The sequence below is a fragment of the Triticum aestivum genome, chromosome 4B (genome assembly GCF_018294505.1).
Source record: "Triticum aestivum cultivar Chinese Spring chromosome 4B, IWGSC CS RefSeq v2.1, whole genome shotgun sequence".
NCBI lineage: Eukaryota > Viridiplantae > Streptophyta > Magnoliopsida > Poales > Poaceae > Triticum > Triticum aestivum.
This window is the reverse complement of record NC_057804.1, coordinates 459,840,542-459,866,441: the sequence shown is the minus strand read 5'-3', so window position 1 is coordinate 459,866,441 and position 25,900 is coordinate 459,840,542. Positions and strand designations below refer to the sequence as shown.

Sequence of the window (25,900 nt, the reverse complement as noted above, 5' to 3'; positions counted from 1 at the left end):
TCATTATCCCAAGAGAAGGAATTGGCTGAGAATGTAATCTTTCTTTACACATGCAGCAGGACAAGATGCATGTCCAAAAAGCTATACCTAAGCTCAGTTAGCATTTCCCAGCTTTTGTGGATCCATGGACGGCGTGCGCTACCACCCACGCCATTCGGTACAACTACTACTCCATTTTGGTATAACTACAGTAATGTTCTGCCGTCTATGGACTTGTGATTAGATCCAGGTAGCCGGCTTTGCCATTTCCGCCTCTATAAATGCCGCCCTACGCTCTCGTGCACAGCAAAACCCAACGGAACTATAACTACAGTCACTCTGCTCCCTCACTCAACCTGTCCCCCACACACCACACAGAGAGACGCAGAGAAGCAGCAGGAGGGTGATGGCTATGGCTCAGGGAAGAGGCAGTGCGGCGCAGGGCTTCGCCCTCGGCTTGCTAGTGCTGTGCCTCCTCCTCGGCGCCGACACCGCCGGCGCCGCCACCTACAACGTCGACTGGTCGTTCGCCTCCGGCAGCTGGCCCATCGGCAAGAGCTTCCGCGCAGGGGACGTCCTCGGTGAGTGACCAAGTCGATTGCCCCTCCCCGTTGCTCCGTATTATTACCTCGTCTCATGTGGTGCGTGTCTCTGATCTACGGGGCAGTGTTCAGCTACAACCCGGCCGTGCACAACGTGGTGGCGGTGGACGCCGGCGGCTACAACAGCTGCCGGGGCTCCGGCGCGACGCACACCTACACCTCGGGGAGCGACCACGTCCCGCTCGTCCCCGGGACGAACTACTTCATCTGCAGCCTCAGCAGCCACTGCGGGCTCGGGATGAAGATGGCCGTCACTGCAAACTGAAGCTAGCTGCAGCTTCTGGTTTCAAGAAAAGCGAGCTGCGACTGCGATGCCATCTGTGCGCATGTGAAAACATCAATAAAGTGCTGTGGAACTCAGTGACTCCTAGTATGCGATAGTGTACGCCCCGTGTGTTGTACTGTATCCCTGAGTTGTTAACATGACACAGAAGCCAGCAGTGTGCACCAATTGATACAGAGACCGATGTGATATCCTTCTTTTCGGAAGAGAAAAATACAGCAGCCAGTAGGCATGTGTTATGTGTGGATATGCAGGGTGGTAGGTAACGCATGATGTGTGTAAGAACGATCGCCGGCATGACAGTAAAGAACCTCGGACTGGTTTGTTTAATTTGTTTCCACCAGTAAGCACAGAGAGCCATGGTCTGGTTTAGGCGAAATTCCAATTAGGCAGCTCACAGTCAGCTTTGAACCACTCTCACTCTTGGTCATATTTCTTTTGATTTTTCCATACAGAATTTTTCAAAAGAAACACTAACGCCCACACATGTGGGCGCTTGCATCTCGCCCACACGCATGGATCCGCATCCGTTTGTGAGCGCATTAATCTTGGCATGTTTTTAGTGCCACATAGGACTGGGCTGGTGTGTGGGCATTCACCCGGTCGCCCACACGGCTGTTTTACCACACGGGAGGGGCCGGTTTGTGGGCTTCAGCAGTTCGCCCACACAAAATGTGTGGACAGACTCCCTAACACCCACACGTGTGGCACTTATCGGCGTCCAGGTAGCCATACAAGGGTTTAGTCAAGTCACGGTGACTCCGCATGAACTCAGAATGTAGGATGTGCTCCTATCCTATCCTAATAAAATTAAATTTACATTGTCAAACCTCTTGAAAAAAGATGAGATGCATACTATTGGAGTATTTTAGTTTCTTGCAAAATTTGGTCCAAAGATGCATCCTTGTGCCATGTGGAAAAGGAACAAGTTCGGTGCACAAAACATGTCTCATTTAGCCACTCATTTCGTACTATTTTTTTTTGAAAAATGCAAAATATCATATTTTGTCACAAAAAATTACTAATACATATGTGATACCCATATGTACATGAATGAATTGTTTTACAACGTTTAAACTTCTAACTAGTCATTCAAATGAAATGAACTGGAATGGTGCAAGTGAGCTTCACCGAAAAAGACTTTTGCCCCGCTTTACATATAAAGCAACAAGCAACATTCGAACCGACCCAAACGCAAGACAACACCCCAAAACCCACACGCATCCAAGGCCAGATACATAGGTGCCAATGGGCTACACCAACAACACACCGAGTGACTCGAAGTAGACTGCAAAATGACAGGAAGCAACACTACGGAGCCGCCAGAGCCCTTCCCGGTGAAGATACCGTGAAAAGGTGAAGTTGAGAGTTGAAACTGTTCAATCCAAAGATCATGGTTTTCATCCGGAGAAGACGAAGGCCAAGGAGCAACCACACCGGAGACTTCAGGAAGATAAAGACGTCCGCAGGCGCCACCTCCATTGGTCTGACCGAAGCCAGACAGGGTTTTCACCCAGCATGTATAGATCAATCTAGTTGGCCAAACCAAACGAATAGATGAGAAAGAAATACAAAGTTGTAACAATCATGCATAAAAGAGTTCAGAGAAGACTCAAATAATATTCATGGATAATCTGATCATAAACTCATAATTCATCGGATCCCAACAAACACGCCGCAAAAAAGGATTACATCGAATAGTTCTCCAAGAACACTGAGGAGAACATTGTATTGAAGATTAGAGAGAGAGAGAGAGAGAGAGAGAGAGAGAGAGAGAGAGAGAGAGAGAGAGGGAGAGAGGGAGTCATCTAGCTACTAGCTATGGACCCGTAGGTCTGTGGTAAACTACTCACACATCATCAGAGGGGCAGCAAGGTTGATGTAGAGGCCCTCCATGATCGATTCCCCCCTCCGTCAGAGTACCAAAAAAGGTCTCCAGATGGGTTCTCGCGAGAACAGAAACTTGCGGCGGCAGAAAAGTATTTTTGGATGGCTCTCTGATGTATGTGGAATATTTGAGAATTTATAGAGGCGGAATTAGGTCAAGAGGTGCCATGAGGGGCCCACGAGCCTGGGAGGCGCGGCCTCCCGAGCATGTTGCTCCCTCGTGGCTCGTCAGGTCTTCTCTCGAACCTTCTAGGGTCCCTTTTGGTCCAGAAAAAAATTAATCCTAAGTTTTTTCTCCGTTTGGACTCTTTTTGATATTGATTTCCTGAAAAGCCAAAACAAGCCAAAAAATAGCAACTGGCACTGGGCACTAGGTTAATAGGTTAGTCCCAAAAAAGGATATATAATTGGATAATAAACATCCAAAATTGATACTATAATAGCATGGAAAAATAAAAAAGTTATGCATATGTTGGATGTGGAATGTTACCTATCATATTCATCCTCAAGTAGGTAGATGATAAAAACAAAAATTTTGATGTGGAATGTTACCTATCATATTCATCATGTAATCTCTCTTTTGTGGCATGAATATTAAGATCTGTATGATTCAAAGCAATATTCTATAATTTGACATAAAAACATCAATACTCAGGCATACCAACAAACAATCATGCCTTTGAAAATATCAATGGCAAAGAAAGTTATTCCTACAAAATCATATAGCCTTGTCATGCTCCATATTCTTAACACAAAGTATTTATCATGCACAACCCAATGACAAGCCGAGCAATTGGTTCATGCTTTTTAACGCGCTTCAGCTTTTTCAACCCTCACGCAATACATGAGCGTAAGCCATGGATATAGAACTATGGGTGGAATGGAGTATGGTGATAGAGATAATATGGAGAAGACAAAAAAGGAGAAAGTCTCACATCGACGAGGCTAATCAACGGGCTATGGAGATGCCCATAAATTGATGTCAATGCAAGGAGTAGGGATTGCCATGCAACAGATGCACTAAGAGCTATAAGTGTATGAAAAGCTCAAAAAGAAACCTAAGTGGGTGTGCATCCAACTTTCTAGCTCATGATGACCTCGGGCATTTGAGGAAGCCCATCATTGGAGTATACAAGCCAAGTTCTATAATAAAAAAAATTCCCACTAGTTATATGAACATGAAAGCATTGGAGACTCTCTATATGAAAAACATGGTGCTACTTTAAAGCACAAGTGTGGAAAGGATAGTAACATTGCCCCTTCTCTCTTTTTCTCTCATTTTTTTCTCTTTTTGTTGGGCTCTTCTTGGCCTCTTTTTTATCGTCCGGTTCCTCATCCTGACTTGTGGGGGAATCATACTCTCCATCATCCTTTCCTCACTTGGGACAATGCTCTAATAATGAAATGATGATCATCACACTTCTATTTACTTACAACTCAAAATTACAACTCGATGCTAGAACAAAATATGACTCTATATGAATGCCTCTGGTGGTGTACCAGGATGTGCAATGATCTAGCGTAACATGTATAAAAATGATGAACGACGGCTGAGCTAGAAATGCTGTGTCAGCTATATGATCATGCAAAGCAATATGACAATGATGATGTGTGCCATAAAAATGGAACGGTGGAAGTTGCATGGCAATATATCTCGGAATGGCTATGGAAATGCCATAATAGGTAGGTATGGTGGCTATTCTGAGGAAGATATAAGGAGGCTTATGTGTGATAGAGAGTATCATATCACGGGGTTTGGATGCACCGGCGAAGTTTGCACCACATCTCGAGGTGAGAAAGGGCAATGCACGGTACCGAAGAGGCTAGAAAATTGCGGAAAGGTGAGAGTGCATATAATCCATGGACTCACATTAGTCATAAAGGACTGAAAGGATCGAGAAGAGGGGTCTAGAGGGGGGGTGATTAAACCCTTAACAAGCAAAGTTGGCAGACTTTAATTTCTTCAAGTTAAGGTTGAGCTTTATCTCAAGTTAAGTCATTCACAATACATTTGAAGCAAGCATGGTAAGAGTATATGCAGCGGAAAGAGTAAAGCATGCAAGTTGCAAGAAAGTAAAGGGATGGGATTGGAGTTTGCAAATGCAATGGAGGCACAGAGATTTTCGGCATGGTTACGATAGGTGGTGCTATCGTACGTCCACGGTGATGGAGACTTCAAGCCACGAAGGGTAATGGCTCCGCGAGCCCACGGAGGGCTCCACCCACGAAGGGTCCACAAAGAAGCAACCTTGTCTATCCCACCATGGCCATCACCACAAAGGACTTGCCTCACTTGGGTAGATCTTCATGAAGTAGGCGATCTCCTTGCCCTTGCAAACTTCTTGGTTCAACTCCACAACATGTCGTAGGCTCCCAAGCGACACCTAACCAATCTAGGAGACACCCCTCTCCAAAAGGTAATAGATGGTGTCTTGATGATGAACTCCTTGCTCTTGTGCTTCGAATGATAGTCTCCCTAACACTCAACTCTCTCTCTCTCTCTCTCTGAGATTTTGCTATGGTGTAAAGATGGTTTGAGTGGAAAGCAACTTGGGGAAGGCTAGAAATCAAGATTCTTGTGGTAGGAATGGAATGTCTTGATCTCAACACATGAGTAGGTGGTTCTTTCTCAGAAAATGAGTAGTGGAAGTGTAGGCACATTCTTATGGCTCTCTCACCTATGGAGAAGGGGGTGGAGGGGTATATATAGCCTCCACACAAAATCCAACCGTTACACACATTTGACCTAACTCAGTGAGACCGAATAGCTAAACTCAGTGAGACCGATTAGTTCAAAATGTGAATGTTAGGAATCTCGGTGGGACCAACTGGAACAACTCGGTGAGACTGATGTTCTAGGGCTAAGGGCAAAACATCATCTCGGTGGCGCTGATCGCATAAACTCGATGAGACCGAATTTAGCAAAGAGCAAACAGAGAGTCTGTCAAGAAAACTCAGTGAGACCGATTGCACATTTAGGTGAGACCGAAATAACTACAACAGACAATAGAGAGTTTGCAATGCCATCTCGGTGAGACCGAGATTCGTATCGGTGTGATCGAACTATTAGGGTTTCTGGCAGTGGCTATGTCATATGAACTCGGTGGCGTCGGATAGAAAGAATCGGTGGGGCCGAGTTTGACTTTAGGTCTTGGACATATTTGGATGGAGAAAGTGGTTGAGGGCTTTGGAACAATATCACTAAGCATTTGAGCAAGCAAGACATTAAGCAACACCTCATCCCCTTTTAATAGTATTGGCTTTCCTATTGACTCAATGTGATCTTGGATCACTTAAAATAAAATGAAGAGTCTTGAGATTTTGCCAATATTTGTCCTTAGCATTTTGAATGGGTTCCACGTCCTCTTGTCCTTAGCACGCCATTGTTGAACTTTTCTAAAATATACTAGATAAAATCACTAGTCCAACAAGAGATATGTTGACATTAATTACCAAAATCACCCAGGGAGCACTTGTGCTCTCAATCTCCCCCTTTTTGGTAATTGATGACAACATACATCAAAGCTTTAAGTAGATGATATAAAGGATAGCAAATGAAGCTTTGGAAAGACATGTAACAAACATAAGCTCACCCTACATGTATGCAGTCATATAAAGATAAGATGGGAGAACATGTGAGTGCATAGCATGACAGAGTAAAGAATGTGTTACATGTATCTTGGCTATATGCATCAGAGCAAATGATATGGTTGAGAGATGTACCTTCATGTTTATGAATCCCTCTTGTAAACAGTATGTGCAACAACAAGAGATCATCATGCACATGAGTGTGATGCACATACTTACCTTGTGGTTTTGAGCTGACTTTTGAAGGAGTAGACTTGAGAAAACAAGGTTAGATAACACAAGAATACTCCAAACAAAATAATTTCAAGATCCACAAGAATACCAAGACTAGGATGACATGTAATGAGTACTTCATTTAGATATAGACATGTCCCCAAAGATTTAAAGATTTGCAATAAGTTCCAGATTTTTCTCCCCTTAAGTTAACCAAGGCTCTTTCTCCCCCTAAATCTATCATTGGATAATGGGACAAGGTAGGGTGAGACAAAATCAGGGCAAAAACATAGCAAAGAAGAGAAAATTGGTCAAACTAAAATCAATCATACTAACATGTCTTTCCCCTCTTGAAGACATGTGACATCTCTCCTCTTGTTGATATGCATCTTTTAGAAGAGCTATGAGTGATCTTGTTGATTTGATAAGCTTTGATGTGCTCTCTCTCCCCCTTTGACATCAATTTCCAAGAAGGGATACTTCAAGAATATGAGCCAAGTAGGTGTGGTCCTTGAGAGACACTACAAAGCAGCATGTAGATTAGGATGCTAGTAGAGGATAAGAATCATTGAGTGGAGCTGAAGAAAATGGTCAACATAAAATGGCAAAATGTTTTCTCAGCAGTGAAATCGGTGAAACCGATCTGTTTCCATCGGTAACTCTAAAATAGCAGAGCCACTGAGGGTACTTATCGGTTAGACTGAGTCAGTCCATGTCGGTTGTATCGATGAACTGTGTACAAGAAATCCTTGTATTTCGGTCTAGCCGATAGGCTTGGATCGGTGAGTCCGAGTTCAACGCAGAGGAAAATCTTGTCATCTCAGCTCACTTGGCAAATGAAATCTCATAAAGATTTTCAAGGAATTGTCATAAGAATTTGCAATGAATTAATAGAAGATACTCAGAACAATGACAAGTAAAAACAGAGAGAAACAAAAAGAGATCTAGATGAAGTTGTTTTTGGTTTTAGAAGGGAAACACTCTAGCAAGAAAACATGCAAAGGAAATGCAAAGGGTACAAGAACACTAGAGAACTTCATCTAGAAATGGTCGGCGACAAGGTCACCTATGTTAGAGTATATTGACTTAGGAGTCAAGTGAGATCACTTGATCATACGTCATACTCATCATTTAAGCTCAAAATGGGGTTACCATTTCCATTTAAGCATTTTGATGTATTTACACCTTGTTGAGTTGCTTTACTTCATGACTTGGAGTAAAACTTCTCTAAGGTGGAATGACATACCTTGGGTTGTGGTATAGATCTTGATCATGTAGTTGAACTTGTATCGGATGCCCAGGGTTGATGTAATTGGGAGCATACTTTGTAGTTGAAGTTCATCTTCCTACATGGGTTAGTTTTGCAAGGAAAAGTACTTGTGTATCCAAGTTGACAATCATGAAACTTGATATCAATTGAAATAGTCAAAGGATATGTTGAGTGAGTTCATGCTTCCTCGATTTCAACAACCAAACCATAGGAACTTAGTGATGTCGAAATTGCTCAAAATGTGAGTGACTTGCAATCTCATAGATTTAGGCTCATCCAAGTACCTACATGGGTTAGATAACATGCAAGGGTGCAAATATATATATCCAAGACAAATGATCATCATCATAAGAAAAATATGAAGGATTAGTCACCAAGGCTCATGCCTTGCATGTATCCAAAGGAATCTCTACTCCAAATTTGAGGCGTCAGTGATATTTAATTCACCTCTCAAATGGCAAAATACTTTTTCATAAGTGGTTTAGTGAATATATCTGCAAATTGCTTATCAATACGAACATGCTTAAGATTGATGTCTCCTTTTGCAACATGGTCACGAGTAAAATGATGACGAACTTCAATATACTTAGTTCGAGAATGTTGCATGTGATTATGAGAAATCTTAATAGAACTCTCATTGTCACAAAAAAATGGAACATGTTTCACATGTACCCCATAACCTTTAAGAGTTTGGGTCATCCAATGTAATTGAGCACAACATAATCCGGCGGCAATGTATTCCTCTTCGACGATGGCTAAGGATACCGAGTTTTGTTTCTTGGAGGACCAAGACACAAGGGATCTACCAAGAAATTGACAAGTACCCAAAGTGCACTTTCTATCAACCTTGTCACCAGCATAGTCTGAGTCGGAGTAGCCAACAAGATCAAAAGATGACCTCTTAGGATACCGAATGCCAAAGTTTGGTGTATGGATTAAATATCTCACTATCCTTTTCACGGCCTTAAGATGACATTCTTTAGGGTCGCTTGATATCATGCACACATACACACACTTAGCATAATATCGGGACGAGAGGCACTAATACGTCTCCAACCTATCTATAATTTTTGATTGCTCCATGCTACTTTATCTACTATTTTGGACTATATTGGGCTTTATTTTCCACTTTTATATTATTTTTGGGACTAACCTATTAACCGGAGGCCCAGCCCAGAATTGCTGTTTTTTTGCCTATTTCAGTGTTTCGAAGAAACGGAATATCAAATGGAGTCCAAATGGAATAAAACCTTCGGGAACGTGATTTTCTCATCGAACATGATCCAGGAGAGTTGGACCCTGCTCCAAGGAACAACAGCGGCGGTCACAAGGGTGGGGGGCGCCCCCCCTAGGGCGCGCTCACCTACCTCGTGGCCCCCCTATTGCTCCACCGGCGTACTCCTTCCTCCAATATATACCTACGTACCCCCGATACATCAAATACGGAGCCAAAAACCTAATTCCACCGCCGCAACTGTCTGTATCCACGAGAGCCCATCTTGGGGCCTGTTCCGGAGCTCCGTCGGAGGGGGCATCTACCACGGAGGGTTTCTACATCAACACCATAGCCTCTCCGAGGAAGTGTGAGTAGATTACTTCAGACCTTCGGGTCCATAGCTAGTAGCTAGATGGATTCTTCTCTCTTTTTGGATCTCAATACAATGTTCTCCCCCTCTCTTGTGGCGATCTATTCGATGTAATCTTCTTTTTGCGGTGTGTTTGTTGAGACCGATGAATTGTGGGTTTATGATCCAGCTTAGCTATGAATAATATTTGAATCTTCTCTAAATTCTTTTATGTATGATTGAGTTATCTTTGCAAGTCTCTTCGAATTATCCGTTTGGTTTGGCCAACTAGATTGGTAGTTCTTGCAATGGGAGAAGTGCTTAGCTTTGGGTTCGATCTTGCGGTGTCCTTACCCAGTGACAGAAAGGGTTGCAAGGCACGTATTGTATTGTTGCCATTGAGGATAACAAGATGTTTTTTTATCATATTGCATGAATTTATCCCTCTACATCATGTCATCTTGCTTAAGGCGTTACTCTGTTTTTAACTTAATACTCTAGATGCATGCTGGATAGCGGTCGATGAGTGGAGTAATAGTAGTAGATGCAGAATCGTTTCGATCTACTTGTCTCGGACGTGATGCCTATATACATGATCATACCTAGATATGCTCATAATTATGCTCAATTCTGTCAATTGCTCAACAGTAATTTGTTCACCCACCGTAGAATATCTATGCTCTTGAGAGAAGCCACTAGTGAAACCTATGGCCCCCGGGTCTATTCTCATCATATCAATCTCCATCACTTTATTATTTGCTTTGTTTCTACTTTGCTTTTTACTTTTCACTTTGCATCTCTATATCAAAAATACCAAAAATATTATTTATCATCTCTATCAGATCTCACCCTCGTAAGTGACCGTGAAGGGATTGACAACCCCTAATCGCGTTGGTTGCGAGTAGCTATCGTTTTGTGTAGGTACGAGGGACTTGTGTGTGGTCTCCTACTGGATTGATACCTTGGTTCTCAAAAACTGAGGGAAATACTTACGCTACTTTGCTGCATCATCCTCTCCTCTTCGGGGAAATCCAACGCAGTGCTCAAGAGGTAGCAAGAAGAATTTCTGGCGCCGTTGCCGGGGAGGCTCACGCAAGCAAGTCAACCATACCAAGTACCCATCACAATCCCTATCTCTCGCATTACATTATTTGCCTCTCGTTTTCCTCTCCCCCACTTCACCCTTGCCGTTTTATTCGCCCTCTCTTTCCCAATCTCCTCCTCTCTTTCCCTTTTGCCTTTTCCCGTTGCCTTTCTGTTTGCTTGTGTGTTGGATTACTTGTTGCCATGGCGCAAGATAATACCAAATTGTGTGACTTCTCGAATACCAATAATAATGATTTCCTTAGTACTCCGATTGCTCCTCTTAATAATGATGAGTCTTGTGAAATCAATACCGCTTTGCTGAATCTTGTTATGAAAGATCAATTCGCCGGCCTTCCTAGTGAAGATGCCGCTACTCATCTAAACAATTTTGTTGATTTGTGTGATATGCAAAAGAAGAAAGATACGGATAACAATATTGTCAAATTGAAGTTATTTCCGTTTTCACTTAGAGATCGTGCTAAAGTTTGGTTTTCGTCTTTGCCTAAAAATAGTATTGATTCTTGGAACAAGTGCAAAGATGCTTTTATCTCTAAGTATTTTCCTCCCGCTAAGATCATCACTCTTAGGAACGATATTATGAATTTTAAACAACTTGATCATGAGCATGTTGCCCAATCTTGGGAAAGAATGAAATTGATGCTTTGCAATTGCCCTACTCATGGTTTGAACTTATGGATGATCATACAAAAATTTTTATGCCGGATTGAATTTTGCTTCTAGAAATCTTTTAGATTCGGCCGCGGGAGGCACGTTTATGGAAATTACGTTAGGATATGCTACAAAATTGCTTGATAATATTATGGCTAATTATTCTCAATGGCACACCGAAAGATCTTCTAGTAAAAAAGTGCATGCTATAGAAGAAATCAATGTTTTGAGTGAAAAAATGGATGAACTTATGAAGATGTTTGCTACTAAAAATACTTCTCTTGATCCCAATGATATGCCTTTGTCCACTTTGATTGAGAATAATAATGAATCTACTGATGTGAGTTTTGTTGGTAGGAATAGTTTTGGAAATAACGTGTATAGAGGGAATTTTAATCCTAGGCCTTATCCTAGTAATCCTTCTAATAATTATGGAAATTCCTACTACAACTCTTATGGAAATTTTAATAAGATACCCTCTGAATTTGAGAGTAGTGTTAAAGAGTTTATGAATTCACAAAAGAATTTCAATGCTTTGCTTGAAGAGAAATTGCTTAAAGTTGATGATTTGGCTAGGAACGTTGATAGAATTTCTCTTGAAATTGATTCTTTAAAGCTTAGATCTATTCCTCCTAAGCATGATATCAATGAGTCTCTCAAAGCTATGAGAATTTCCATTGATGAGTGCAAGGAAAGAACCGCTAGGATGCGTGCTTCCAAAGATGCCTTTATTAAAGCGTGTTCTTCCAATTCCTATGAAAATCAAGATGAAGATCTAAAAGTTATTGATGTATCCCCCATTAAATCTTTGTTTTGCAATATGAATCTTGATGAAACTGAATATGATCTTCCCTTACCTAGAAGGCGTTCTAAGAATTCGGAGTTTCTAGATCTTGATGATGAAATTGATGAAAGTGGGATTGAAAGAAATAAAAACCTAGATGTTGCTAAACCCACTATTTTGGATCTCAAGGAATTTAATTATGAAAATTGCTCTTTGATTGGTTGTATTTCCTTGTTGCAATCCATGCTAGATTCTCCTCATGCTTATAGTCAAAATAAGGCCTTTACCGAACATATTGTTGATGCCTTGATGCAATCTTATGAAGAAAAACTTGAGTTGAAAGTCTCTATCCCTAGAAAACTCTATGATGAGTGGGAACCTACTATTAAAATTAAAATTAAAGATTATGAGTTTCATGCTTTGTGTGATTTGGGTGCTAGTGTCTCTACTATTCCCAAAACTTTATGTAATTTGCTAGATTTCCGTGACTTTGATGATTGCTCTCTAAACTTGCATCTTGCGGATTCCACTATTAAAAAGCCTATGGGAAGAATTAATGATGTTCTTACTGTTGCAAATAGGAATTATGTGAACGTGGATTTTATTGTTCTTGATATAGATTGCAATCCTTCATGTCCTATTATTCTTGGTAGACCTTTCCTTAGAACGATTGGTGCGATTATTGATATGAAGGAAGGGAATATTAGATTCCAATTTCCCTTAAGAAAGGGCATGTAACACTTCCCTAGAAAGAAAATAAAATTACCATATGAATCTATCATGAGAGCCACTTATGGATTGCCTACCAAAGATGGCAAAACCTAAATCTATCCTTGCTTTTATGCCTAGCTAGGGGCGTTAAACGATAGCGCTTGTTGGGAGGCAACCCAATTTTATTTTTTATTTTTTGTTTTTGCTTCTGTTTAGGAATAAATAATCCATCTAGCCTCTGGTTAGATGTGGTTTTATGTTTTAATTAGTGTTTGTGCCAAGTATAATCTATAGGATAACCTACGATGATAGTTGATTTGATTCTGCTGAAAAACAGAAACTTTGCGCTCACGAGAAAAAATTCAATAAATCACATAAACGTGATTTTGCATTGATTCTTTTTTCTTCTGATCATTATACAAATTGACCAGTATTTCCTATTTTGGTAGAATTTTAAGAGTTCCAGAAGTTTGTGTTAGTTACAGATTGCTACAGACTGTTCTGTTTTTGACATATTCGGTTTTGCGTGTGTTGTTTGCTTATTTTGATGAATCTATGAATAGTAAAATAGTTTATAATCCATGGAGAAGTTGGAATACAGTAGTTTTAACACCAATATAAATAAAGAATGAGTTCATTACAGTACCTTGAAGTAGTCTTTTGTTCTATTTCTCTAACGGAGCTCACGAGATTCCTATTGAGTTTTGTGTTGTGAAGTTTTCAAGTTTTGGGTGAATTCTTTTGATGGATTATGGAACAAGGAGTGGCAAGAGCCTAAGCTTGGGGATGCCCATGGCACCCCCAAGATAATCCAAGGACACCAAAAAGTCAAAGCTTGGGGATGCCCCGGAAGGCATCCCCTCTTTCGTCCACTTCCATCGGTAATTTACTTGGAGCTATATTTTTATTCACCACATGATATGTGTTTTGCTTGGAGCGTCTTGTATTATTTGCGTCTTTGCTTGTTAGTTTACCACAATCATCCTTGCTGTACACACCTTTTGAGAGAGCCATACATGATTTGGAATTTGCTAGAATACTCTATGTGCTTCACTTATATCTTTTGAGCTTGATAGTTTTGCTCTAGTGCTTCACTTATATATTTTGAGCGTGATAATTTTTGCTCTAGTACTTCACTTAGATCTTTTAGAGCACGGTGGTGGATTTGTTTTAAAGAAACTATTGATCTCTCATGCTTCACTTAGATTATTTTGAGAGTCGTTAATAGCATGGTAATTTGCTTAATGATAATATACTTGGTATTCAAGATATGTGAAACTTTCTTTTGAGTGCGTTGAATACTAAGATAAGTTTGATGCTTGATAATTGTTTTGAGATATGGAGGTGATAATATCAAAGTGATGCTAGTTGGGTGATTATGAATTTAAAGAATGCTTGTGTTGAAGTTTGTGATTCCCGTAGCATGCACGTATGGTGAACCGCTTTGTGATGAAGTTGGAGCACAATTTTATTTATTGATTGTCTTCCTTATGAGTGGCGGTCGGGGACGAGCGATGGTCTTTTCCTACCAACCTATCCCCCTAGGAGCATGCGCGTAGTGCTTTGGTTTTTGATGACTTCTAAATTTTTGCAACAAGTGCATGAGTTCTTTTGATTAATGTTGAGTCCATGGATTATACGCACTCTCACCTTTCCGCCTTTGCTAGCCTTTCTAATACCGCGCACTTTTCGCCGGTATCATACACCCACCATATACCTTCCTCAAAACAGCCACCATACCTACCTATTATGGCATTTCCATAGCCATTCCGAGATATATTGCCATGCAACTATCCACCGTTCCGTTTATTATGACACGCTCCATCATTGTCATATTACTTTTTGCATGAACATGTAGTTGACATTGTATTTGTGGCAAGGCCACCTTCACAATTTTCATACATGTCGCTCTTGATTCATTGCATATCCCGGTACACCACCGGAGGCATTCATATAGAGTCATATTTTGTTCTAAGTATCGAGTTGTAATTGTTGAGTTGTAAGAAAAATAAAAGTGTGATGATCATCATTATTAGAGCATTGTCACAGTGAGGAAAGGATGATGGAGACTATGATTCCCCCATAAGTCGGGATGAGACTCCGGATGAAAAAAATATAAAAAAAAGAGGCCATAAAAAAAGAGAAAAGGCCCAAATAAAAAAAAATGAGAGAAAAAGAGAGAAAGGACAATGCTACTATCCTTTTACCACACTTGTGCTTCAAAGTAGCACCATGATCTTCATGATAGAGAGTCTCATATGTTGTCACTTTCATATACTAGTGGGAATTTTTCATTATAAGAACTTGGCCTGTATATTCCAATGATGGGCTTCCTCAAAAGTGCCCTAGGTCTTCGTGAGCAAGCAAGTTGGATGCACACCCACTTAGTTTCTTTTGTTGAGCTTTCATATACTTATAGCTCTAGTGCATCCGTTGCATGGCAATCCCTACTCACTCACATTGATATCTATTGATGGGCATCTCCATAGCCCGTTGATACGCCTAGTTTATGTGAGACTATCTTCTCCTTTTTTTTGTCTTCTCCAGAACCACCATTCTATTCCACCTATAATGCTATGTCCATGGCTCAAGCTCATGTATTGCATGAAAGTTGAAAAAGTTTGAGATTACTAAAGTATGAAACAATTGCTTGGCTTGTCATCGGGGTTGTGCATGATTAATACTTTGTGTGATGAAGATAGAGCAACAGCCAGACTATATGATTTTGTAGGGATAACTTTATTTAGCCATGCTATTTTGAGAAGACATGATTGCTTTGATTAGTATACTTGAAGTATTATTACTTTTATGTCAACATGAACTTTTGTCTTGAATCTTTCGGACCTGAATATTCATGCCACAATTAAGAAGATTTACATTGAAATTATGCCAAAGTATCACTCCGCATCAAATATTCTTTTTTATCATTTACCTACTCGAGGACGAGCAAGAATTAAGCTTGGGGATGCTTGATACGTCTCCAACGTATCTATAATTTTTGATTGCTCCATGCTACTTTATCTACTGTTTTGGACTATATTGGGCTTTGTTTTCCACTTTTATATTATTTTTGGGACTAACCTATTAACCGGACGCCCAACCCAGAATTGCTGTTTTTTTGCCTATTTCAGTGTTTCGAAGAAACGGAATATCAAACGGAGTCCAAATGGAATAAAACCTTCGGGAACGTGATTTTCTCACCGAACATGATCCAATAGACTTGGACCCTGTTCTAAGGAACAACAGAGGCGGTCACAAGGGTGAGGGGCGCCCCCCCCTAGGGCACGCCCCCCGTACCTCGTGGGCCCCCTGTTGCTCCATCGACGTACTCCTTCCTCCTATATATACCTACGTACCCCCGACAGATCAAACACGGAGCCAAAAACCTAATTCCACCACCGCAACTTTCTGTATCCATGAGATCCCATCTTGGGGCCTGTTCCGGAGCTCCACCGGAGGGGGCATCTACCACGGAGGGCTTCTATATCAACACCATAGCCTCTCCGATGATGTGTGAGTAGTTTACTTCAGACCTTCGGGTCCATAGCTAGTAGCTAGATGGCTTCTTCTCTCTTTATGGATCTCAATACAATGTTCCCCCCTCTCTTGTGGAGATCTATTCGATGTAATCTTATTTTTGCGGTGTGTTTGTTGAGACTGATGAATTGTGGGTTTATGATCCAGCTTATCTATGAATAATATTTGAATATTCTCTGAATTCTTTTATGTATGATTGAGTTATCTTTGCAAGTCTCTTCGAATTATCCGTTTGGTTTGGCCAACTAGATTGGTAGTTCTTGCAATGGGAGAAGTGCTTAGCTTTGGGTTCGATATTGCGGTGTCCTTACCCAGTGACAGAAAGGGTTGCAAGGCACGTATTGTATTGTTGCCATTGAGGATAACAAGATGGGGTTTTTATCATATTGCATGAATTTATCCCTCTACGACATGTCATCTTGCTTAAGGCGTTACTCTGTTTTTAACTTAATACTCTAGATGCATGCTGGATAGCGGTCGATGAGTGGAGTAATAGTAGTAGATGCAGAATCGTTTCGATCTACTTGTCTCGGACGTGATGCCTATATACATGATCATACCTAGATATACTCATAATTATGCTCAATTCTGTCAATTTCTCAACAGTAATTTGTTCACCCACCGTAGAATATCTATGCTCTTGAGAGAAGCCACTAGTGAAATCTATGGCCCCCGGGTCTATTCTCATCATATCAATCTCCATCACTTTATTATTTGCTTTGTTTTTACTTTGCTTTTTACTTTTTGCTTTGCATCTCTATATCAAAAATACCAAAAATATTATTTATCATCTCTATCAGATCTCACCCTCGTAACTGACCGTGAAGGGATTGACAACCCCTAATCGCGTTGGTTGCGAGTAGCTATCGTTTGTGTAGGTACGAGGGACTTGCGTGGTCTCCTACTGGATTGATACCTTGGTTCTAAAAAACCGAGGGAAATACTTACGCTACTTTGCTGCATCATCCTCTCCTCTTCGGGGAAATCCAACACAGTGCTCAAGAGGTAGCAGGCACATATATATATATATATATATATATATATATATATATATATAACAATGAACCAATCATAGAGCGGTAAACCTTTTGGTCAACCGGTTTGCCATCCATCGTCAAGTCAAGATGTCCACTAGTGGGCATGGGGGTTCTCATACCTGTGCTTTCTTGCATGTTGAACTTCTTGAAAATATCATTGGTGTACTTTGTTTGTGAGACAAAATTACCCTCCTTAGTTTGCTTTATTTGCAATCCAAGGAAAAATTTGAGTTCGCTTATCATAGACATCTCAAACTTCTTTGACATTAGCCTTCCAAACTTTTCACTAAAATGAGGGTTAGTAGAACCCAATATGATATCATCCACATGAATTTGGCAGACAAATAATTCACCATCAACCCGTTTAGTAAAAAGTGTAGAATCAATTTTCCAAATTTCAAAGCCTTTTTCAATGAGAAATTTAGTCAAGCATTTATACCATGCTCTAGGAGCTTGTTTAGGACCATAAAGAGCTTTGTGGAGTTTGTAGACATGATCGGGTTTCTTGGGATTAACAAAGCCGGGAGGTTGTTTAGCATAAACTTCCTCCTCAATTTCACCATTTAGAAAAGCACTTTTAGTGTCCATTTGATATAAAGTGATATCATGATGATTGGCATAAGCAAGTAAGATGTGAATGGACTCACGTCTAGCAATGGGGGCATATGTCTCACCATAGTCCATACCTTCGATCTGAGTGTTGCCTTGAGCGACGATACAAGCCTTGTTGTGTACAACTTGTGCCTCCTCATCTATTCTGAAACACCCATTTGGTTACAATGATATTATGCTCATTGTCGGATTTTCTACCAATGTCCATACTTGATTCCTCTCGAAGTTGTGTAGCTCTTCATGCATAGCGTTTATCCAATCCGGATCCTCAAGGGATTCTTCAACCTTCATAGGTTCAATGCTAGAAATGAATGAGTAATGTTCACAAAAGTTAGCTAAACGAGTTTTAGAGAAAGTAATTCTCCCGGTTTAGATATCATCAAAGATTTGTTCGACGGGATGATCTCTTGAGATTCTTGCTCTAACTCGTGGAAGCTTTTGCTTGGGTTGAGGTGGAACATCCTGATCCTCATCATCTCTTCTTCTTCATTGTTGTTGGCATTGTTGTTCTCTTGTCAAGGTGGAGAAGGAGGTCGAGGTGGATCATCTTGTTGTACTTCCTCATTTCCTTTGTCTTGACGAGTTCCACTTGTGGATGCCTCCAAGTCAATTGTAGTTCACCTTGATGTGAAGTTGAGGCTTCCACTTGTATGGACGAAGTACTCTCCTTCACCTCCGTTGGTCAAATCTTGCCAATAGACAAGTCTTGAATTGCTTCCGATGGATCTTTGCCTCCTACATCAATTGGCAATTGCTCTACTTGCGAGCCATTAGATTCATCAAACTTCACATCTACTGTCTCTTCAACCTTCCGGGTGAAGTTTTTGTAGACATGGTAAGTGTGAGAGTTTGAGCCATAACCGAGTAGGAAACCCTCATGAGATTTAGGTGCAAATTTCGAACGGGGATGCTTATTAAGAATGTAACACTTGGAGCCGAATACTCAAAAAGTATCCAACTTGGGGTTTGTTCTCGGTGAGTATCTCGTATGCCGTCTTGCCAACAAGCTTGTGAAGATATAGTCGATTTGTGGCATGACAAGCTATCTCAACCGCTTCCGCCCAAAAGTGTCTTCGTGTCTTGCATTCGTCAAGCATTGTTCTCGCCATCTTGATAAGTGTCCGGTTCTTCCTATCAACAACTCCATTTTGTTGGGGCATGTACGTAGCCGAGAACTCATGTGAAATCCCCTCTTCGTCAAGAAAGGTATCCACATTTGTGTTCTTGAACTCCGTTCCATTGTCACTTTGAACCTTCTTGATCTTCACTTCAAATTGGTTTTGGGCCTTCTTGGCGAAGTTCTTGAAGATCTTTTCGACCCGCGATTTGTCATCAAGAAAGAACACCCATGTAAATCTTGAAAAATCATCAACAATGACCAAACTGAATGAGTTACCACCAAGGCTCTTATAAGCATTGGGACCGAAAAGATCCATGTGAAGTAGCTAAAGTGGTCTTCTCGTGGTCATGATGTTCTTCATGGGATGACTTCCTCCAACTTGTTTTCCTGCTTGACAAGCGCTGCAAAGTCTATGCTTGTCAAATATAACATCTTTAACACCAAGGATATGATCACCTTTAATAAGCTTATCAAGATTTCGCATGCCAACATGGCCTAATCGTCTATGCCATAAGCATCCATTAGATGATTTAGCAATGAAACAAGTGTGAGTGGCTCTCTTAGTAAAGTCAACAATGTATAGATCACCTCTATGAATACTGGTAAAGACCATATTATGATTATCTCTTTGAAACAATTGGCAATCTACTTCAGTAAATAGGACACTGAAACCAAAATCGGATAGTCTAGATACAGAAAATAGATTGTAACCAAGAGACTCAACGAGCATGGCATTTTGGATAGAGCTATCATCAGAAATGGCCACCTCACCAAGGCTAAGTACCTTACCCTTGGAGTTATCTTCAAAAGTGACATACTCACGCAGATCGTCATTCTTAGCAAGCTCACGAAACATGTCTTTATCTCTGGTCATGTGATCAGTACACCCACTATCAAGAATCCACTTTTTCTTCCAGCCATATTAGTCACGAAGATTAGCCATGTGACCCAAATGTCTCATCGACTCCTCAAGGTCGAAGTCACTATCTTCATCTTCATCATAATATCCATGCTCAACATCATCATGTAAATGATCATCACCTAGAGAAAGTGATTCATTAGATTTATGACCATGACAATGTGCATGTTTATGAATTCTAATAGTTTTTGAAATGATGCTATTAATGACTCCAACATTTCCTTTGGCACGAAAAAGGTCAAGGAGCTCAAATAGAGATTCATCCAACTTAGGATCACCAGGGTTCATATTTTGAAAAGCAATAGACTTCTAAAGAATCTCATCAAGATTTTTCAAGGAATAATTTGGAAAGCACTCCTCAAGATGTTTCCGTATAGTATAAGCACATTCAAAGGTAGGCAAGCATACAAGAAAATTTCTAGAGAATCCTCTAATGATAAGGTCAATAGTTCTAAGATTGCAAACCATGTCAAGATACTCATCGGGGGTTGGATGCAGAGGATCAATAGGAGGCACATAAGGGCTAGTAATGTACTTGTTCAAATCATATCCATTGAAAATCACAAACATTTCATTTTTCCAAGAAGCATAAAACTCCTCATCAAGATTAGGCACTCTCCGTCTAATTCTCCCTAACATAGACTCATCCATCTTCCTCCAATAGCGATTAAACCAAAGCAATGGAGACCGAAGCTCTGATATCAATTGAAAGGATTGAGAAGAGGGGTCTAGAGGGGGGGTGATTAGACCCTTAACAAACAAAGTTGGCAAATTTTAATTTCTTCAAGTTAAGGTTGAGTTTTATCTCAAGTTAAGGCATTCACAATACATTTCAAGCAAGCATGCCAAGAGTATATGCAGCGGAAAGAGTAAAGCATGCAAGTTGCAAGAAAGTAAAGGGATGGGATTGGAGTTTGCAAATGCAATGGAGACACGGAGATTTTTGGCGTGGGTCTGATAGGTGGTGCTCTCGTACGTCCATGTTGATGTAAACATCAACCCACGAAGGGTAGTGACTGCGTGAGTCCATGTAGGGCTCCACCCACTAAGGGTCCATGAAGAAGCAACCTTGTCTATCCCACCATGGCCATCGCCCATGAAGGACTTGCCTCACTCGGGTAGATCTTCACGAAGTAGGTGATCTCCTTGCCCTTACAAACTTCTTGGTTCAACTCCACAACATGTCGGAGGCTCCCAAGCGACACCAAACCAATCTAGGAGACACCACTCTCCAAAAGGTAATAGATGGTTTGTTGATGATGAACTCCTTGCTCTTGTGCTTCAAATGATAGTCTCCCCAACACTCAACTCTCTCTCATGGATTTGGCTATGGTCGAAAGATGATTTGAGTGGAAAGCAACTTGGGGAAGGCTAGAAATCAAGATTCTTGTGGTAGGAATGGAATGTCTTGATCTCAACACATGAGTAGGTGGTTCTCTCTCAGAAATGAATAGTGGAAGTGTAGGCACATTCTGATGGCTCTGTCACCTATGGAGAAGGGGGTGGAGGGGTATATATAGCCTCCAGACAAAATCCAACCGTTACAACATTTGACCCAACTCAGTGAGACCGAATAGCTAAACTCAGTGAGACCGATTAGTTCAAAATGTGAACGTTAGGAATCTCGGTGGGACCAATTGGAACAACTCGATGAGATCGATGTGCTAGGGCCAAGGGCAAAAAATCATCTCGGTGGCGTCGATCGCATAAACTCGGTGAGACCCAATTTAGCAAAGAGCAAACAGAGAGTTTGTCAAGCAAACTCAGTGAGACCGATTGCACATTTCGGTGATACCGAAATAACTACAACACACAATAGAGAGTTTGCAAGGCCATCTCTGTGAGACCGAGATCCGTATCGGTGTGACCGAACTGTTAGGGTTTCTGGCAGTGGCCATGTCATATGAACTCGATGGCGCCAGATAGAAAGAATCAGTGGGGCCGAGTTCGACTATAGGTTTTGGACATATTTGGATGGAGAAAGTGGTTGAGGGATTTGGAGCAATATCACTAAGCATTGGAGCAAGCAAGCCATTAAGTAACACCTTATCCCCTTTTAATAGTGTTGGCTTTCCTACGGACTCAATGTGATCTTGGATCACTTAAAATAAAATGAAGAGTCTTGATTTTTTGCAAATATTTGTCCTTAGCATTTTGAAGGGGTTCCACGTCCTCTTGTCCTTGCCACGCTACTGTTAAACTTGTCTGAAATGTACTAGATAAAATCATTAGTCCAACAAGAGATATGTTGACAATTACCAAAAGCACCCTGGGAGCACTTGTGCTTTTAAGAACTCACATAATTATTGCAAAAGTTTATTAGCCCTCAAAGCAAAGTACTATGATATATCCATTTTGCATCATGTTTTCCTACTTTTATTTATAATGTTTTTGATCAATATAATACTTTGTGGTGCCATTCTAATGTCTTTTCTCTCTTAACTTGCAAGATTTATATGAAGAGGGAGATTGTTGGCAGCTGGAATTCTGGACCTAAAAGAGCCATGCTAGAGATACCGAGCTGAAATTTCATGGAGAGTATTTTTTGAATAAATAAAAATTATTGGTGAAAAGAAATACCAGAGGGCACCAGGGCACGCCCACCCCCCGGGTGCGCCTTGGTGGCTTGTGGGGCCCATGGCCAGCCTTCGGTTTCCATCTTCTGCTATATAAGCCCATTTTCTCTTGAAAAATAAGTGCAGAACTTTCGGGGCGGAACACCGCAATCTCGAGGCAGAACCTGCGCAGGAGCACTTTTGCTCTCTGGCGGAGCGATTCCATCGGGGATACTTCCCTCCGGGAGGGGGAAATTGAAGCCATCGTCATCACCAAAAACCCTCTCATCATGGGAGGACCAATCTTCATCAACATCTTCACCAACACCATATCATTTCAAGCCCTAGTTCATCTCTTGTATTCAATCTTTGTATCAAAACCTCATATTGGTACCTGTGGGTTGCTAGTAGTGTTGATTATATCTTGTAGTTGATGCTAGTTAGTTTATTTGGTGAAAGGTTAAATGTTCAGATCCTTAATGCAATCCATACCCCTCTAATCTTGAACATTAATATGAAGTTACCTTTGTTCTTGAGGACATGGGAGAAGTCTTGTCATGTATAATCATGTGAATTTGGTATTCATTTGATATTTTGATGATATGTATGTTGTTGCTTCCTTTGGTGGTGTCATGTGAACGTAGACTACATGACACTTCACCATCTTTGGGGCCTAAGGGAAGGCATTGTGGAGTAGTAATTAGATGATGGGTTGCTAGAGTGACAAAAGCTTAAACCCTAGTTTATGCGCTATTCTGTAAGGGGGTGATTAGGATCCATATGTTTCATGCTATGGTTGGATTTATCTTAATTCTTCTTTCGTAGTAGCGGACGACGGACGCTTGTGAGAGGGGTTAATCATAACTGGCAGGCTTGATCAAGTAAGAAAAACACCCAAGCACCAGTCCATCCACATATCAAATTATCAAAGTAACGAACACGAATCAAACAAACATGATGGAAGTGACTAGATGAAATTTCCGTGTGTCCTCTAGAATGCTTTGCTTGTTATAAGAGACCGTTCTGGCCTGTCCTTTGCTACAAAAAGGATTGGGATACCTTGTTGAACCCTTCTTACAATTGTTACTTGTTGCTCGTTACAAATTATCTTGATATCAAACTACCTGTTACCAATAATTTTAGTGCTTGCAGAAAATATCTTGCTGAAAACCGCTTGTCATTTCCTTCTGCTCCTCATTGGGTTCGACACTCTTACTTATCGAAAGAACTATGATTGATCCCCTATACATGTGGGCATCAAGAATCTTTTTTGGCGCTATTGCTGGGAAGTGAAGCGCCTTTGGTGAGTGGAATTGGTAAGGAAACATTTATACTATGTGCTGAAACTTACTCTCACTTTTTACTATGGAGAACAATCCTTTTAGGGGTTTGTTCGAGTATCTTCACCTCGAACAGAAGCACAAAGATTTTCTCCTCAACCTACTACACCTACTGAAAATATTTATTATGAGATTCCTTTGGGTATGATAGAGAAACTTCTAGCTAATCCTTATGTAGGAGATGGAACAATACATCCCAATATGCACCTAATCTATGTGGATGAAGTTTGTGGGTTATTTAAGCTTGCAGGTTTATCCGAAGATGGAGTTAAGAAGAAGGTTTTCCCTTTATATTTGGGGGAAAGGCGTTGACATGGTATAGGCTATGCGATGATATTGGAACGTGGAATTGGAACCGATTGAAATTGGATTTTATCAAAAGTTTTATCCTATGCATTTGGTTCATCGTGATCGAAATTATATATATAATTTTTGGCCTCGTGAAGGATAAATCATCACTCAAGCTTTGGGGAGGCTTAAGTACATGATGTACACATGGCCCAATCACGAGCTCTCAAGAGAAATTATCTTACAGAACTTTTATGCTCGACTTTCTCATAATGATCAAACCATGCTCGATTCTTCTTCTACTGGTTCCTTTATGAAGAAAACTATCAAATTTAGATGGGGTCTTATGAAAGAATTAAACGCAACTCTGAAGATTGGGAACTTGACAAAGGTAAAGAGTCAGGTATAATACCTAAGTTTGATCATGTTAAATATTTTATGGATACCGATGCTTTTCATAAGTTTAGCACTAAATATGGACTTGACTCTGAGATAGTAGCTTCCTTCTGTGAATCATTTGCTACTCATGTTGATCTCCCTAAGGAGAAGTGGTTCAAATATAATCCCCCTATTAAACAAAATATTGAGGAACCCACTAAAGCTGAAATTATTATTTACAATGTTGATCTTGTGCCTACTGCTTATATTGAGAAACCACCTTTTCCTGTTAGGATTAAGGAACATACTAAGTTTTCAACCGTGGTTAACAAAACTAATATTACAACACATAGACCCTATGAATAAATTAAAGTTAAACCTAATGTTTTTATTGTTAAAGATCTCTTGGTCAACAATGTTGATGGGCATGTTATTTACTTCTATGATGAAGCTACTAGAATTGCTAAGCCTGATACTAAAGACAAGAATAAAGCTGTTGTTGGCATGCGTGTTGTCTCTATCAAAATAGGAGATCATTGTTTCCATGGCTTATGTGATTTGGGTGCCAGTGTGAGTGCTATCCCATTTACTTTATATCAAGAGATTATGAAGGATATCACGCCTATTGAGATAGAAGACATTGATGTTACTATTAAACTTGCGAATAGAGATACTATTTCACCACTTGGGATTGATAGAGATGTTGAAGTCTTATGTAGAAAAATAAAATAACCTACTGATTTTCTAGTTCTTGGTTCTCCAAAAGATGATTGTTGTCCCATTATATTTGGTAGACCTTTCTTGAATACAGTTAATGCTAAGATTGATTGCAATAAAGAAACTGTTAGTTTTAACTTTGGCGATGTATCCCATGAGTTTATTTTCTCTAAGTTCTGTAGACAACCTCATGATAAAGAATTTCCTAGTAAGGATGAAATTATTGGTCTTGCTTCTATTGATGTACCTCCTACTGATCTGTTAGAACAATATTTGTTAGACCATGAAAATGATATGCACAAGAATGAAAGAAATAAAATAGATAATATGTTCTTCGATCAACCAGCTATCCTTAAACACAATTTTCTTGTTGAAACTCTTGGAGGTCCTCCACCTAAAGGTGATCCCGTGTTTGAATTGAAACAATTGCCTGATACATTGAAATATGCTTATCTCGATGAAAAGAGGATATATCATGTTATTATTAGTGCTAACCTTTCAGAGCATGAAGAAAAGAGATTACTAAAAACTCCGAGGAAGCACTATGCCACTATTGGATATACTCTTGATGATCTTAAGGGCATTAGTCCCACTCTATGTTAGCACAAGATTAATATGGAGCCCGACGCTAAGCCGATTGTTGATCATTAGCCATGGTTAAATCCTAAGACGAAGGATGTGGTAAGTACTATAATATTAAAGCTTCTAAAGGAGGTATAATATATCCCATAGCTGATAGTAGATGGGTAAGTCATGTTCA

General features: G+C 40.4%; 1 protein-coding gene across 1 annotated transcript; it reads left to right on the top strand.

Moving 5' to 3' along the window:
* The first annotated feature begins 252 nt into the window (after positions 1-252).
* On the top strand, positions 253-1,078 carry LOC123094983 (chemocyanin). The gene is made up of 2 exons (XM_044516830.1): positions 253-560; positions 647-1,078. The coding sequence occupies exons 1-2, from the start codon at positions 386-388 to the stop codon at positions 844-846; spliced, it is 375 nt and encodes a 124-aa protein (XP_044372765.1). The 5' UTR covers positions 253-385; the 3' UTR covers positions 847-1,078.
* Positions 1,079-25,900: the final 24,822 nt, after the last annotated feature.